The 16,676-nt window shown below is 52.7% G+C and overlaps 5 protein-coding genes across 5 annotated transcripts; 2 read left to right on the top strand and 3 right to left on the bottom strand.

The window, feature by feature from the left end:
• Nucleotides 1–79: 79 nt before the first annotated feature.
• On the top strand, nucleotides 80–3,976 carry UMAG_12106 (uncharacterized protein; the record flags this gene model as incomplete). Its single annotated transcript, XM_011388531.1, has 1 exon — nucleotides 80–3,976. The coding sequence occupies one exon, from the start codon at nucleotides 80–82 to the stop codon at nucleotides 3,974–3,976; it is 3,897 nt and encodes a 1,298-aa protein (XP_011386833.1).
• Nucleotides 3,977–4,128: 152 nt separating this feature from the next.
• On the bottom strand, nucleotides 4,129–5,601 carry UMAG_00518 (anthranilate phosphoribosyltransferase; the record flags this gene model as incomplete). Its single annotated transcript, XM_011388059.1, has 1 exon — nucleotides 4,129–5,601. The coding sequence occupies one exon, from the start codon at nucleotides 5,599–5,601 to the stop codon at nucleotides 4,129–4,131; it is 1,473 nt and encodes a 490-aa protein (XP_011386361.1).
• Nucleotides 5,602–6,492: 891 nt separating this feature from the next.
• UMAG_11436 (putative electron transfer flavoprotein beta chain) lies at nucleotides 6,493–7,544 on the bottom strand (the record flags this gene model as incomplete). Its single annotated transcript, XM_011388461.1, has 3 exons — nucleotides 6,493–7,116; nucleotides 7,219–7,355; nucleotides 7,481–7,544. The coding sequence occupies 3 exons, from the start codon at nucleotides 7,542–7,544 to the stop codon at nucleotides 6,493–6,495; spliced, it is 825 nt and encodes a 274-aa protein (XP_011386763.1).
• Nucleotides 7,545–8,139: 595 nt separating this feature from the next.
• Nucleotides 8,140–9,158, bottom strand: UMAG_11437 (putative phosphatidylinositol-4-OH kinase regulator; the record flags this gene model as incomplete). The annotated part of the gene is made up of 5 exons (XM_011388462.1): nucleotides 8,140–8,222; nucleotides 8,390–8,438; nucleotides 8,541–8,614; nucleotides 8,702–9,004; nucleotides 9,095–9,158. 5 exons carry the CDS (start codon nucleotides 9,156–9,158, stop codon nucleotides 8,140–8,142), a joined length of 573 nt encoding a protein of 190 aa, XP_011386764.1.
• A 1,441-nt stretch (nucleotides 9,159–10,599) lies between these two features.
• Nucleotides 10,600–12,207, top strand: UMAG_11438 (uncharacterized protein; the record flags this gene model as incomplete). Its single annotated transcript, XM_011388463.1, has 1 exon — nucleotides 10,600–12,207. One exon carries the CDS (start codon nucleotides 10,600–10,602, stop codon nucleotides 12,205–12,207), a length of 1,608 nt encoding a protein of 535 aa, XP_011386765.1.
• Nucleotides 12,208–16,676: the final 4,469 nt, after the last annotated feature.

A 16,676-nucleotide genomic window follows, 5' to 3' on the forward strand; every position in this document is an offset into this window, starting at 1 on the left:
TGTTGCCTGTGCCCGATCAATCTCCAACACGCCGCTCGCACAAGCTCTCACTTCGATTGTAGACGGCACCACGTCCATCATGCCCTCCGCTCGTGCAGTGCCAAGCGAGCCCTTCCCTCTCGGCGGCCTCTTACCCAAGGACACCACAGAGGCACTCAGCTTCCTTCGCAAGTATCCCGACTTCGACGGTCGCAATGTTCGAGTTGCCATTCTCGACACTGGTGTAGACCCTGCTGCTATCGGTCTCAATGTTCCGGGAAAGGTCGTCGATGTGATTGACTGCACAGGTGCCGGCGACATTCCTCTTCAGCCTATCGAGCCTGTAGCCAACACCGGCGACAGCAGCTCTAAGCATATCGAGTTCAAGTCTCCGTTCACCGGTAGAATCATTCGTCTCTCGTCAAAGCTCTCCAATCCAAAGGGCGAGTGGAAGATTGGCTTCAAGAAAGCCTACGACCTCTGGCCTGGCGAACTGAAGAGCCGCCGCTCTGCAGAGAGGCAGAAAGCTTTCCTTGTCTCGCACCAGGCACTTCTCTGCAAAGCTCAGAGTGAGCTCAATGCGCTTGAATCTCCTGCTTCCTCCAAAGCTTCAGATGCGATTAGCTCAAATGCAGACCACAACATTGTAAAGGACAACGCCAAACTGCAAAAAGACGAGATCAAGGCCCGCATTCAGACGCTCAAGGATCTCGCTGCCTCGTACAAGGACGATGGTCCACTGATCGAGGCCATTGTCTTTCACAATGGTAAACATTGGTACGCCGTCGTTGGCGGCGGCGAGGGCCAGACCCATGATCCCTCGACGGGTCAGCCCGAAGACGTGCTCAAACCTCTCGAGCAGCAGACGCTTGATCTCACAACCGTTGACCCCATCACTGATTTCCGCACCGAGCGTCAGTGGCAAAGCTTTGGTGAGCAAGATCTTCTCACCTACACCGTCAACATTGAGGACAATGGCAATCTCCTCAGTCTTGTCACGGTTGCCGGTAGCCATGGTACCCATGTCGCTGGCATTGTTGGCGCTCGCCACGACGAACAGCCAGAGCTCAACGGAGTCGCCCCTGGCTGCGAAATTGTCAGCATGAAGATCGGCGATTCGCGCCTCGGCAGCATGGAGCAAGGCCAGGCCATGCTTCGTTCCGCTCAGGCGCTTATTGACACCAAGTGCGACATCGCCAATCTCAGTTACGGAGAGGACGGCGCCTTTGGTGCCGAAGACAAGGGCGCATTCGCCAAGGCTCTCAGGGACATTGTCATCCGTCAGCGCGACATTCTTTTTGTCAGCAGTGCCGGAAACAACGGACCCGCGTTGACCACGGTTGGCCAGCCCGGCGGAACCACCTCGTCTGTCCTCAGCGTTGGTGCATACGTCAACGCAGGTGCCATGCAAAAGGCCGAGTACGCTCTCGTTGAAAAGGGTGTGCCTGACAGTGTAACCACCTGGTGTAGTCGCGGTCCCACTGCCGACGGTGATCGTGGCGTTTCGATCTATGCCCCAGGTGCTGCCATCACTTCGATTCCCCGCTACTGCCTCCAATCGACCCAACTCATGAACGGAACCTCGATGAGCTCTCCCAACGCCTGCGGCTCCATTGCTCTCCTTCTCTCCGGTCTAAAAGCGCAAAAGGTTCCCATCACCCCTGCCCGTGTCTTCAACGCCGTTCGCGTCACGGGTAAGGACGTCAACGATCCGCTTGGCGTACCCTTCATTCGTGTCGATGCTGCTTGGGACTATCTGATGCAGAACAAGGACCGTGTCGAGCAGGACGCCGAGTACCGCGTTGGTGTCACTCGAGCTGGCAAGGCGCTGGGTCGAATGGATAAGCGTGGTATCTACCTTCGCGAGAAGGACGAGACCTACAACGTGCAGCAGACCAACGTCACCGTACGACCCACGTTCAAGCAAGGCGAGACCGAGAAGGCGTTTCACCTCGAACTGAGGTGCGCCCTAGCGGCTAGTAAGCCATGGGTTTCCGTTCCCGACTTCCTTCTGCTCGGCGGCAATGGTCGTACTTTTGAGGTGAGAGTCGACCCCACGAACCTGACACCGGGCCTCCATCACGCCTGGCTCGAGGCCTATGACACTGAGAGGCCCGGCCACAAACTGTTCGACATCCCCGTCACTGTCGCCAAGCCCGAGGTGTTCGCATCGCCAACCGTCAAGTTTGACACCGTTCGCTTCGAGGCTGGTAAGATCGAACGGCGTTTTATATCGGTGCCTGAGGGAGCTACTTGGGCTTCGCTCACCGTGCGCAGCTCGAACCACTCGTCCGCTGGTACCAGCGCTCGCTTCTGGCTGCACTGCGTCCAGCTTGAGCCTCTGCAGCGTTTGAGCGAGGTCGAAAAGGCGTTCGTGCTTGCTCTGCAGGAGAACGAACCGGTGACGAAGAAGTTCAACGTGCGCGGTGGAATGACTATGGAAGTTTGCTCGGCCCAGTTCTGGTCCAACAAGTCGGCATTTGATCTCGACCTCGACATTGAATTTCACGGCATAACCGCTTCGCTTGTTCCAGCTAGCGGGCGTCAAGAACTCACGCTGATTGGTGGTCAGGGTCATGCCAAGATTGAGTGCCAGTCGACGGTCCGGATCGAAGACTTTAAGCCCAGCATCACCTTCGACACTCGCCGTACCTTCCACCGCCCTTCATCGTCAACTATTCGTCCTCTCACCACGCCAAGGGACCTTCAGCCGAGCGGCAACCACATGTTTGAGCTCGTGACTACGTACCACATTTCGGTCAAGGAGGACTCGAACAAGCTCAGTTACTCATTCCCTGCTTTGGGGAATCACTTGTACGACTCGAGTGTGCCACTGCTGACGCAGCTCTTCGACCTTCGCAAGAAGCGTGTCCATTTTGGCGATGTCTACATGAAGGAGATCGACCTTCCCAAGGGCGACTACGTGCTCAAGGCGCAGCTGCTTAATGAGAGCATGAAGGTGCTTGAGTCGCTCAAGAATGTGACGCTCATGATCGACCAAAAGCTCTCGAAACCCGAGTCGGCCGCGCTCAAGCTTTACGACAACCACGTTGATTTGCACTCGGAAGCTCCACCTGCCAAGTACGCTGGTGTCAAGCTTCAACCCGGTGAGCGTATCGTTCTGACGCTTGACTTGAACCTCGAGGGCGATGCGGTGCCCAAGGAGGCCCAACCGGGTGACATTCTGGTGGGTACGTTTGGATTTGCTGCCGAGGGCAAGGGTCAGATTCGCTACATTGTTCCTCCTGCAGTCAAGAATGCAGATGAGGGGTCGGACGATGGCGCTACAGCAGGCAAGAACGACAAGGAAATCCCTGAGCTCCTCACTGCAACCGCAAAGAAGATCAAGGACCCGAAGGAGAAACTTGACTTTATGGACAAGTTGATCTCGGACTACCCCAAGTTCCTCGGAGCACTCGTTGCCAAGTTGGAAGCTCTGGATGCTGACGACAAGGACGCGACAAAACGCAAGGAGGTCATCACCACCGTTGATCAAGTGCTTTCACTGATTGACGAGACAGAGGTGAAACTCTGGCTGGCCACACAGAAGCCGTCCGCGTCGGAACAAACGGATGAAGAGAAAAAACACAGCAAGGAAATGGAGGAAAAGAAGAAAGCACTCATCCTCGCGCTGAACCGTAAGACGCGCGTTCTCATGACCGACGCCGAATCCTCGTCTGGCTCCTCAGCCGATCTTGAATCGAGCTGGAAGACCTACCGATCCTACTTTTCCGCAGACACGAAGAACAAAGACTACACGATCCTCTTCGTTCGTTGGTCCATCCTTCACCGTCGCTTCGCTCTGGCCTTGCAGGCCGTACACAAGCTCAAGAAGGATCTGGGTGCCGGAACCGCTGAGACGCTCGCGGAGCTGGAGAAACTCAAACAGCTTGAGTTGAGGTTGGTCGGAAAGCAAGGTTTGGATTGGCCCTTATGGGCCAGTCATTTGGAGCGACTCGAGCGCGTAGCTGCGCCCAAGGCGTATGCTCCTTTCTAGATGTGTGAAAGTTTCGATTGAAATAAGATAGTTGGTTCGATCGTGGCGACGAGTGGGACAGGGTGACGATGAGGGTGCGTCTCAAGCGTGAAGGGCAGGTTTGATTGTTGGCTGCGCCTTGTTAGGATCAACGACCGCGCGGATAGATGCATCTAGTCGTCCGTTCCGACCGACACGTCTTGCCTGATCTCGGGCAGATAACTGTACTGATCCTGGTTCTTGACCGTCTCTTCGATACTCTTGCGGTTCTCTCTGGTTTCCTTCTTCTGCTGCTCTTGCTTTTCGCTTTCGACGATCGCCAGGTTGGATTCGTCTCTGAAAGTCTCCATGGCCCTTAGTGCGGCACCGCTCTCGATGCTTTCGCGTGCCAGTTTTGCTGCGTCCTCCAACGTGCTAGCGTACGAACCGACGTACAATAGCGCAGCCGTTTGTAACAACGTGTAATCCTTGATGGCTTGCAATCGCACTCCTTTGGGGATCGTCGGGAGGGATCGTACGTGAACCAGAGTTTCCGGGGCAAAGTTGGCAAAGTCTCTCGGGTCCAGTGGCAGATTCATCGCCAACGGCTCTGTTGACAGAGTCGACGAATCCGGCGTTGAAAACATCTTGAGAACAATCGCAGCGTTTTCGTCTGCAGAATGACTTCCCACATGCTCCAGCGGATGCTTTTTCAATCCAAAATCTTCCGGTTCAATGGTAAACTCTTCGATTTTGCCGTCTTTGAGCTCCCACACATCCGTCTTGCCAGCAGGTGAAATCTCATCCAAGCCTTCCTGCCCACACACGATCCAGGCTCGTTCTGTACCTCTTTTTCGCAGCGCTTCGGCAAAGATTCGTCCGAGGTAGTAGCTGTGAACGCCGAGAATGCATCTTTCGGGTTTGGCTGGATTGATAAGAGGTCCAAGAACGTTGAAGATCGTTGGGAAGCCTAGGGATCGACGAATAGGACCCAAGGGTGCAAGTGCCGGATGGAAGAGTTGCGCGAATAGGAAGCTGAACTTGCTCTTTCGAAGCACGTTGGGAAGTTGTGACGCTGGTAGTGCAAGCAGAGGGATGCCTAGCGACATGAGCAGGTCTGCAGAGCCAGAGGTGGAAGATGAAGCTTTCGCACCGTGTTTGCATACCCGTACGCCTCTGACGCCCGCAGCGACCATTGAAGCGGTGGTGGAGACGTTGAATGTATCTTTTCCATCACCGCCTGTTCCTACCAAATCCAACGTGCCCCTGTACTTGACTCCTGCAACGCCTCCCACACTCGCATACTCGTCGTTCTCCCTCTCTAGCGGAGGAACGTGCACATCGAGACAGCAATTCAAAAAGATTCTAGCAGCCAACGCGAAGGTCTCTGCCTGGATGTCGAGTCTGCAAAACTTGAGGCACGTCAGCGCTGATCCGATCTGAGCGTGATTCTCTCGGGAAGAGGTAAAGTTGGGATCGGCAAGGTGCTCAAGGATCTGCTCAAGCTGCTTGTGAGTGATGGTAGAGGTTCCACTGGGGTGGTTTGGTTCGCCGGACTGAGAGTCAACGGAGGCAGCGACAGCGAGCGCTTTTAGCAGAGGTCGAAAAGTATCGGCTGTGTGATGTGTTCCGTTTGCTGCAACGGCAGCTGAAGTCGGATTCGACATGACGAGTGATGGAGTTATTTTGATAGAGTCCGCTCCGGGTGGTGAGAGGTAGGGTTGAAGTACCACTGTGTTCGCACCGCCAACCCAAACGGTGGTATGACTCGTTTTGAATGTGGCGTTATGAAAGTGGGCTTGTAGGCCAGCGAAGAATCAGAAGTCGTAAAGGCTGTCCACGTTTCGTTTCAACGACAGGTGGAGGAGCCTTGATGGTGACAAGGATGCTGATGGCAAAGGTGGGATGAGAATATCAGCAATGTGGGACTCATCAAGCACAAGTGGGAATCGAGTCTACGAACCATTTTTTCTCGAAAAGCACCAAAACGGCCAAAATCACAAACTGGCTTTTGCATTTACGATTCGGGCGACGGCGCCTGTTTGCATCTGAAAAATGACTCATTCTAAGATCCCGCGTCCCGCTAGCTCTAGGATGATGATGACTTGTGACTGCAGTCGAACATGATTCCCATGTGACACCGAGATCAGCGTTCTCGTCAGTGAGCCTCACACATCATCGCCACCTGCCACTCAGCTGTGTCAACGTCACCTCTTCTGCCTTTAGGCCAATTCACACGCTTCACTTCCACAGCTGCGTTGCAAAAATCTTCCAAAACACCAGTGACAGCGAATTGTCAGGGCAACTTGTGTTCTGAGCTCTTCCATCTCATGTCCTGCCGTGCGAGCATAGTGCATCCGAAGTGCGCGAGAAACACAATTCGCAGAGCTTACAGACGTAGAGCTTACAGACGTAGATGGCAGGTCTAGAATGAGGCAGTCAACAAGTCTGTATGGCTGTTTCTTGCGTGCTGAGATCATTTGTCAGATACAGTTGATGGACAAGGTTAGTGCACCCGCGTCTATCGCCAATTTTTCCGAGAGTCAGCGCGACTACTTTTAGATACGACCAGCCTCCTTAAGCTTCGAGATGAGCTCGTCGACGTTCTCCACTTTTGCGCCACCTTCACGCTTGGGAGGCTCGGCGACCTTGAGGATCTCCTGACGAGGCTTGACCTGGTCCTCGAGACCCAAGTCTTTGAGGGTGTACTTTTTGAAAGGCTTCTTTTTGGCCTTCATGATGTTGGGCAAAGATGCGTATCGTGGCTCGTTGAGTCGAAGATCAGTTGTCACGACAAAGGGCAGCTTAGTCTTGACAATGCTGAGACCGCCGTCGATCTCTCGCGTCACTTGGGCTTCTGCACCCTTCTCTGGCTTGCCCGATGGGAACTCGAGCTTGCTGGCATAGGTTGCTTGTGGCCAGTTGAGCAGACCAGCAAGCATCTGACCGGTCTGCGAAGCGTCGTCATCGATGGCCTGCTTGCCCATGATGATGAGACCGACCTCTTCGTCCTCGCCTGCCTTTTTTACGATCTCGTTGAGAATCTTGGAAATGCCAAGAGGCTCGAGAGGGTTGGCAGCTGCCTTGTCGGGTACTTCGACGTGGATGGCGTCGTCAGCACCCATGGCGAGAGCGGTTCGGAGCACATCGGCGGTCTTGGGTGGTCCCACAGAGACGACAGTCTTTTACGATGCAACAACAAAAGGGCAAAGAATGCATTAGCCAACAAGACCTCTGAGTGCTGGCATCGTTCGTTGTTTTTAGATTGATGACAGCCCACTTACGATTTTGGTGATAGCATCCTTGTACTTTTCACGCAGACGAACAGCCTCCTCCACTGCAATTTCGTCAAAGGGGTTCATGCTGAACTTGACATTTTGGTCGACGCCTTTGCCATCTGATGCGACACGGATCTTGACGGCTGTGATTGCGCAATTCCATCAATGTGAAGCGGGGGGAGTCAGTAAGCCACCCTTGACAGACCCATCAATTGTGACTCTGAAACAGAGATGCAGGCAAAGTGAACAGCGGTCGGCAAAAGCTTACCATAGTCGATGGTCCTCTTGACGGGCACGAGCACCCGAAGCTGGTTGACTAGAGATGCGCGCATGGTGGCTGTGGTGTAGGTGAGGTTGGATATGAGTGGATCGGAAGTAAAGCGTGGAGCGCGGAAGCGAAGGATGTTCAGATTCCGGCGTTGGAGAGTTATGTGGATCGACACTTGTGAGTGTGCTGCGTTACTCTGTCACCTTCGGGTGAATCGGTTGTCGGCCTCTTACAAAAGCGACGGAGCAAACAGCGCGATTTCACGGATCAGCTGGGTTGAAAGCCGCGCGTGCCTTCACGTCCGAGAGAGCCGACTCCTTTATTTACAGGATCGAAATTGCTTCGGCGCAACAATTTATTCAAAAAAAAACGTGAAAACCCCCAAGCTCTAGCCTTGCCATAAACTGGAGAGTCTGACTGAAGCCTCAACGTGACTCACGACTGATCTGCATTCAGATCAACCTGCAAGTGGGACACAACTACACACAGGTGCTCTCCTAACTGTTAATCGCCTTAGACTTTTCCTATCTTTCCGAAGAGCCTCAAGGGCCCATTGCCGTCCCGGATGTGCATGTCCATGGGTCGATTGAGGGGATGAGTTACATTATTTACACGAGACACTCCGTATTTACAGATGGTTGCGTTTTGACGATCGTTGTTTAAACGAGACCGTCGTAGAGCGAGAGCGCCTGTACGATGGTAGGGTCCTGCTTACTTCCCTCCTGAAACTCTTCGAAGGAGACTGTGGCATCCGACAACATGCCACGTTAGAAGTCGCGGCATCGGATAGTGAAGGAGGGGTTGTCGATGCGATTGAAATGGAGAACGTATTCAGAATGGATCAGCTACTGCATGCTTCGCTCTTACACTTCGGTGTCGAATTGTGCCCGCCAAATCCGGGAAACTTACGCTGTGCGTTCTTGTCGCGGTCCATCATACGGAAGATCTTGTCTACTCTCTATTGCATCAGAATCGTGCGTTGAAAGATGATCGGTGTCGAGAGTTAGCTTTCCCATCCCTCATTTCCCGCACACAAGAGGGCGCCGTGGATTTCACTTACTTTCTCTGGTGTGTCTTCGTCTTCTGGCAGTTTCACCATCTGGCCCGTCATCTTGTAGATGCTTCTCACGATGGCTGCAAAGTGTCGGATAGAATCAAAATTACAAGTCAATAATCTGCGCTGCAGATGCATCTGTGTGGATCCGGACGAGCGGTACTCACTGAGCATCTCATCGTAGGTGATGGTACCATCTCCGTCAATGTCGTAGAGTTGGAATGCCCATCTCAGCTTCTCGTCTAGTCTGCCACGCGATGTGACGCTGAGTGCGCAGATGAACTCCTTAAAGTCGATGGTGCCGTTCTTGTTCTCGTCGAATACATTGAACACGTATTCTGCAAATGTCGATGGATCACCAAAGGGGAAAAATTGCTTGTAGATACGGCAAAATTCTTGCTTGTCCAGCGTGCCAGAAGGGCAATCCTTCAAGAAGCCTTTGTACCATTGCTGCAGCTCTTTCCTGTCAACTGCATAGACCGTATCGGAACGACGTTGATGGAGAACCAAGGTCAGCCCAGCTGTTCCTATCAAGCATCAAAGCGAGACCGTTCACTCACAGTAGGTGTTCTTTTGCAGGTCCGAAAGCTGCTCCGGAGAGAGCTTGGATTGATTCTTTCCCATGACAGTTTGTGCGTGTCGCTAACGACTATGTGGATCCAAGCCTTGAAGCGAATCCTATTGTATCGTGAGTTATGTGCAGATGGTGGAACAGGACTGAGATACAGCAAACGTGGACGACGTTAGCAAGCAGCGAAGATTGTTGCGGGACAGACAGAGACCAGAAACGTGAATGAAGTCGCTCCACTCAAGTGAGTCGGTGCACGGGGTCCCACCAATCGTGAATTTGCAAAGTGACACTCAAGCCTTGGAATCAGGCAGCAGGCTGCCCGCGTCAAAAGTGTACTTAATCTTGTGCAGCAGCAGCGTCATCACAGTCACATTCTACAGAGTTGGCCGCTGCTGCAAGCTGCTGCTCTGTGGATCGCGTGAATTATTCACGATTGTAAACCAAATTCATCTGCTTGCTGGGCACAGAATCACGATTCACAGTTCGTTACTGGCACAGCCCCAAAGTCATTTGGAATTCGAGCTTTTCAGATCTGCGGAGTCGTGAGTGTAGGATCACGCACGAAAAGCTTGCTGTCAGCTAGAAAGTAGTCTCTAATTTGAGCTCCCTTTGTGCGGCTATGTCCAACTGAATGTCCTTAACAGTTGAAAAAGTCTTGGCACTCCCCGCTTGAGACTCAGCAGGCGCATGCATCGACACGTTTTCGCCAAGCCTTTGCCTTTCCATGGATGGTCCGAACTCTGGACTGAATAAAGGAGACAGCAAACATGAGGGGGAACGCCGTGCAGTCCCGTTAAGTTGGTGTTTCCTCAGCAAATCGAGCAGGTCCCAATCGCTCAAAGGAAAGAAGGTTCTTCTCAAATCGAGGCTGTGTTCATGACTGTTTATGGCTACAACAGAAAGCAAGGATACCGAAATGCTCGCTTTGGTCGGGCATTGAGACACTTTTGCAGTGCAGCTGCGCAGGTGTGGACTGAGATTCAACCTCGAATAGAACTTCATGGGAGTCTGTGCCAGATCGGGTTGATCTTCTCGATCTATCTGCCGATACCGAGCCAATGTGGAGGTGTTGCTCTCCGAGAAGCGTCAGGTGTCGCACAAAATCCTGTAAGTCGTCCAAAGCCAGGCTGAGTCTAATTCACGACTTGTGACTTTGATCCAGGGTCTTGCTTGGAAAAGAAAGTGACTTGTTTCTTTCAACCTTGCTGCCCATTCCCTTTTCTACACACTACTTCCTCCTTCCAACTTCAACCCTCAGGTCAAGATCGGTCGCTTTCCGCTAGTTAAGTGATACACAAAGCAGTATCAAAGTCTTGTGTAACAAGAAGCTGAAACACGATGGGCCCCTCGTACGAACCGATGGCATTCTTCTAGACATTCAACTGGCCAGCTAAGCCTGGAGCTTCGCCCTGTGTACAGGCCCTCTTCGAATCAATTATAAACTCAAAGCTGGTACTGTAGGCATCCTTACTTTGAACATCGAACTTCAGCTTCATGAACTCTGATCACCCGTTGCCGCGCCCCACCGTTGTGGCAGGTTCTCGCCCGTCGAGCAGATCGTCCTCGAGAGGGCGGAGCATAGCTTCCTCCGGGCATACAAGCAGGTCAGCTTCGCCAGCGCAGAGAACTAACAGTATACCTCGTAACCGCAGCGCTGGCTCTTCGAATCGCACACCGCTGCGAATGAGCCGATCAGCTTCTCAAGAGGCAGGCGCATCAACAACTTTCGATACAGTCGCCAATTCTAGATCTGAAGGGCAGACTGACGTGCATAGCGCAACAAATTCAAGCGATTTGATTGTTATCAGCAGCGATAGTTCTGATGGGGACCAGGAAGATGATGATGAATTCGTTGCCCAATGGCCCGAACACCCCGTGGTTCGCGCACCCGCACCTCCCTCTGACTTCTTGGAAGTTTCGGTGGTTCGACGAGCGCAGCCGTTGTCTTCCACTCCACGCGCAGAGCTCTTTTCTCCGCCTCCGTCTGCTGGAAGACCAGCCGAACCTATTCGTCTCTCGAGCGCATCAGAGGATAGAAGGGTCGGTGTTAGTGCAGATCCACATACAGGAGACTTTCTGGTGCGGCCCATGCCAATAGTGCGGCCCACTGATTCAACCGCATACTCAGATTCTGACGGTAGCTTCTCGATTGTTTCCGCTCAGCTAGCTCCTTCACATCGTCCAAGGAGCGATCACCCTATTACCGAACAGCGATTGCGTGCCCTAAACTTGGCCATGCCGACGAAGTCGCCGCCTCGCTCCAAGCCCCCGCCGATCGAACATCCACTGCTTTCGACGTACACGTGCCCAATCTGTTTTGATGCTCCAACCAACCTCTCAGTCACCCCTTGCGGCCACTTTTTCTGCGGCGAATGTCTCTTTCAAGCGCTCAAGAGTCAAGCCGTACAGCGTGGAGCAATGGAAGAGGAAGCGACCCTCTATAGTTTCGGTGGTCTCTTTGCATCACTGGTTCCTGGGGCTACATTTGGAGCCGCATTGGGTGGAGTAGGTGCTCAAACCGCTTCGGGGCAAGTTTATAGCGGCGGAGGTCCAGCAGGATCGGCAGGCGGAGCAGGCAGAGGAAGAGGAGGTCGAGGAGGAGGAGGAGGGCGCGGCGGTGGAAGCGGCTCTCGTGGCGGCAGCGTCGGCGGTGGAGGTGGAAGGAACAAGCCCGATCCTTTGGCGGGTCAATGCCCCGTCTGCAGAGCCAAAATCAAAGGAGCCTTCAACGGTAGAGACAAGAATGGCATTGTTGGATTGCGTCTGACGATGGGCACCCCAGTCAATGATCCACGGAAGGAGAATGGGCAGATGAAGAGCGATTCGGTCGAGAAGAACGTTGATTTAAGCGCCAGCGACGAAACGTATGACGATGACGAGGTCATATTTCCGACTAGCAAGCAGGCGGAGGCGACAGCTAAGACTGACAGCTTCGAAAGTAGTGTCGCAGACGAAAAATCTGGATCCCCTCGAGGTCCCAGTCCAGTCAACAACGCATCGGGCTCGACGATCAGTACATCTTCGCCGATGCAGGGAAGATGCGTCCGGACCAGAAAGAGGCCTCGGGCAACTTCCGATACTTCGGCACACCAGACCGAGTAGACAGCCAAAACAGTGCCTGCGAGATGGCGTGGTCTGGGCCTCAAGAGTTCTATGTGCGCGTCTACATCACTTTGCAGCATTGTAGACCATCACAACAAAGTAAAAACACACGGCTACGTAATCCAGCGTCGGTTGAACAGCCCAGAGAAACCTTTGCGGCACTACGCGAGTTGTCACTGCGCGAGCTTATGTGCGAATTGGATAGCGATGTCGAGTTCGAGGCCTGTGAGCGGATAGAAGCGGCAGGGTATCGCTCCAGGATGGGGCGGGGTCTGCTGAGAAGCGGCGTTCTGCTAACTGCGCCCTTTTCCGTGCACACGGCGCCTGAAGGCGCCGTTTACGCCCAGCGCCGATGATGCATCCGATCTGCATCATTTCGGTTTACAAACGGATGCTGGAACTCGCTGGTTCGTGGGCGTTGCTAAATCTTGGCGTGCTCCCTTCGTCGCCATCCAGGGGTTGCCTTGAGCGTGGACCCCACAACAGATCTGTCTATACGCCGAGCCTGACTGCATTCGAGATCTTGATCTTTGTATGACATACACTATATCCGCTCTTCAAGGTCACACTCTTCTATGGTCGTGGCCCGACTGCGTTGTCAGCGCGCTGGTAGCCGTGATGGCGATCGTCATCATGACGGGAGGTTGCGGATTGAGTCAAAGAGATGCTGACGAAGTCGCGCAAAATCATCCACGAATGGCTAGAAGCTGTCCGACACGAGATGCACGGCGGTGAAACAAGAGGTGACACTCTTTCGTTCTTTTTTTTTGTTCTTTCTCCCTTTTCTTTCTTCCGTCCGTCCACTCTGATCATCGTCTCAGCTCCGTTCTCGGATTCCGTCACAAACAGATTCGTTTCGAAGCGGTTTCTAGAGAAAGACAGAAGTGTGGTCTCAGCCAAACTCTGCACCTGACAAACTCTTTCATAAAGCATAACTGCTTGCAAAAGGTGGTCCGTCAAACCCAGCTCCGGTTCAGTGGAAAGGTAAAGAGAGGATGGCGGTAGTGATATTTTACTGGCGCCGAAGCTTCCACTGATTGTATACGTTCCGTGTCGCTTCACAATGTCAAATTAGAGTCGTGCAGGACCTTACTCGTGACTGGGTATGACGAAAATCAGCGAATTTGAATGTAGTGCTTAGTAAAGGAGTCGGGCCTGCGGAAGTTTCAGGAGTAAATCGGCTGCGAGGAACCTTTCCGCACAGTCATGGTATTGTGCAATGATGTCGGTGTTTGAAATCACCCGCAGATCACCAGGCTTTGCTCTGTCAGTGTGAGCTAGGCGAGAACGCAGCTGGCAGGCAACCGCAGTATTGTGCGTATCTGGAAGTCGCAAACCCCTGAAGAACGCATCCATAATTCTACATATACAGTAATACTTGGTGGACTCGTTTAGCCGGGACACGGCAACGCCTAGGGGCTTCAAGAAAAACAAAAAAGAAAAACAAAAAAGGGAAAAGGAAAAGGAGGAAAAAAAACCCCCCGCCCAGGGATACTAGGTCAATGCGCCCAACGCCGCACGCAATTTTGCCCGGTCATTTGTGCCTGAGATACCTTACAGTGTGAGTCGCGAGTATAGTTCAGAAGCCTTACCAGAAACATGTTGTGTCCCTCTGCTTCGGCTGTGAGCTGTGAAGAGGGATGAGCCACTACAACAATACGCCTCGGTGCTCATAACTGTATCCATGGATCTGACCACCAATCAACATCCGCCCATGATCATCTCCTTTTTCCCAGAATGCAGTCAAGTTAGATGACATTTGATAGCTCTATGCCGCCTGATTCACCACGACGTGAATCGGGAATGGCAATATACCGACCTTGGATTGATATTAGAGAGACACGGGAAAGAGAGACAGGAAGACAAACGATCCCGAATCACGAATACGCGAGCTGCCAAGGCGGAACAGGAAAATGAAAATGTTTCAGTATGCAAATCGGGCTAGCTTGGCTCAATTCGAATCAAACATCGGTCTCTCTCGCGTTTTTGACGGCGCTTTTCCGATCGTCGTCGCCTAACAATCACAGCCTAACATTCACAACTGCTGGCAAAACCGGTCTTACTGTATCATCGCTCATATCGCCAATCGTGAATCTGACTTCATACGGGCCGGTCGGCTAAGTTCGAGCTCGCTCGCATGTGTGATTCCAACTGTTCTTTGTGCTTTAGATTGCAAAGGTAATCAACTCCGCCCTCGCTCTTCCCGAAAACTACCGCTTTCTCACATTAGAGTAAGATGAGAGATGAGGATTTTCGCTTTCCGACAATGCTGGGATTTGGAGGAAGCCAGTAGCTACCTGTCGATCGATTCAAGGTGCATTCACAGTTCAGACCGCTTCGCATCGAATCAGCAATGCACTTTACATAGAAATGACAGACAACCTTGGGTCTCGTACGGTCAGCACACAATAAGCATCTCCATCTGCAATTCGCAAAAGCCAGGGTTGGCTATCGTTCTCCGAGCACCACCCTCTAGATTGACAGTCTGTGAATGACGAGTCGTGAGTGTTTGAAACAAAAATCGAAAGAACAGAAATAAAGAAGATTAATCTTGTAATAACGAGTAACAGTCGTGAATAACTTAGTTGAATCTATGGCTTTTCTGCGCCGATCCTGCGAGCGAAGCTGTCAAAACGACTTGACAAGATCGTGAATCGTGAATGGCAACGATCCAGACTCTGTTGATTGGCGGCAGTTGGCGAGTCTAACGTGATTTGCGCAGAACTGCCGACATGTGAGACATGAGCACATTTGGATTTCTAAGCATGCTCAAATGACACTCGTCTTTTTCGCCGTCTGCTGCTGCAACTAGTTAGCATACGGTTCGCGAGTTCTCTCGCCTGTAAAGTTTGCCGGTTGATTCGTGATTCTCGCTTCGCTGCACCTTCCAAATTCCAAATTTGCTGTTCAGGCTAAGTTAGTGACCACAGCAATCGCATGGGCGCCTCCGACGCCCTTGTCAGCCCAATGCCAAAGTATGCACTAAATTGACAAGGGGCTGGGCCTTTTCCTCGCTCCGGAGCTTCCGGTCGCTCATACTCGCGCTCATCATCATTCCAGAACGAAGCTCAAGTCGGGATTCGTCGTCATCCCAAAAAAAGGCCAGCCTATCATAACTCGAGTTCTTTGTGCACTTTCCTAGCATACGTGTGAACAAACATCTCAAGACTGGTGTGGCGTTGGTCAACAGCAACACTTTCTGCTAGGCTGCTAATCATATTATCGCTTGTGCCCGCATGCTCTTGCCGGGGCTGCTGTCGTCGCCAAGTTGCTCCAAACTTGACTACGGTACCCATCGACTTTAACCAAATTATGTCGCTCGCTGGACTCTACATAGTCGTACTGGCCATGACACAGGTGACTTTGGTAGCCAATATCCACCGGTCCACAGCTCATCAGTCTGTCGCAAGACGCTTCGCAATTAACGAGAGTATCAGAAGTATTCTTGGGGTATATCTGCCGATAGCTCTCCAATCGTTGAAGGCAGCACAGATCAAAGCAGCGAAAGAACAGGTTCTGAGAACATTGGATCTTGGCTCGTATGCGGAAGAGCTTCCGCACAGATTCTGGCAGGTGCATGTTGAACATCGACGTAGCTGTCGCTGTTGTGGCTCGCAATCTCCCATCTGAGACATTCGCGAGCTCAACAAGCTTGCCCATTCGTGCCCGTACCTATGCATCTCTGTCCTCGCCCCCACCTTCAGGCATTTCCGATTGACATTATGTCTTGAGCGAGAAGCTCGAGCCTATGCATTTGCGTAGCCCTGCAGCACGCTTGGACCCTGCCCCTCTGACGCCATCAACGCCGCACAGCAGCCTCAACTCGTTTAGTGGCTTGGCGAACACTCGTCAGGTGCCCACACGATCCTTGTGTCCCTCATGCGCATCGGTTGTCTCCCAGCGGCAGCTTCGAAGACCTTCCGAGGTCTCTGGGATATCTCAGACACCCATGTCTCGCTTAGCGGAACAGATAATATTTGTTATCCTTGTACTGTCTCGGCGCTTGCAGTCACAAACATGACCTCCTCTGTCCGCAACATGACCTGCCGCGTCTTACGTCGGCTTCAACAGTGCTACAGCCGGTACGAATAGGGCTCCTCCGGCGTCTGGTGTGATGTCAGACAAGTTGCTGAGTGTGGCGCATCCCTGTGTATGCAAAAAGCCTGAATGCTTCGGTGGGCGGGTGTCGCACCCTCTTCACGCCGAGACGGCGATTGACTGTGAACAAATGGGCACAGCCATCTCTCCCAGATGATTGCGACGGCTAAGATCTCGCTAACCCCACCCTAGCCGCTGCCGCGTCTAGTTTACTTCATATACAAGCACCATATCTGGCGCCGCCACCCCTTCCATCCCTCTGGCTGACTCGTTATCGCCCTTCTTGGCTACGCCTTGTTTGCTTCTGACACCCTGTTACAAGCACCAGTCACATCTTCTTGCTCCACGTCGACATCAACAACTTTGCTGCG

This window comes from Mycosarcoma maydis, chromosome 1 (genome assembly GCF_000328475.2).
Source record: "Mycosarcoma maydis chromosome 1, whole genome shotgun sequence".
Lineage (NCBI taxonomy): Eukaryota > Fungi > Basidiomycota > Ustilaginomycetes > Ustilaginales > Mycosarcoma > Mycosarcoma maydis.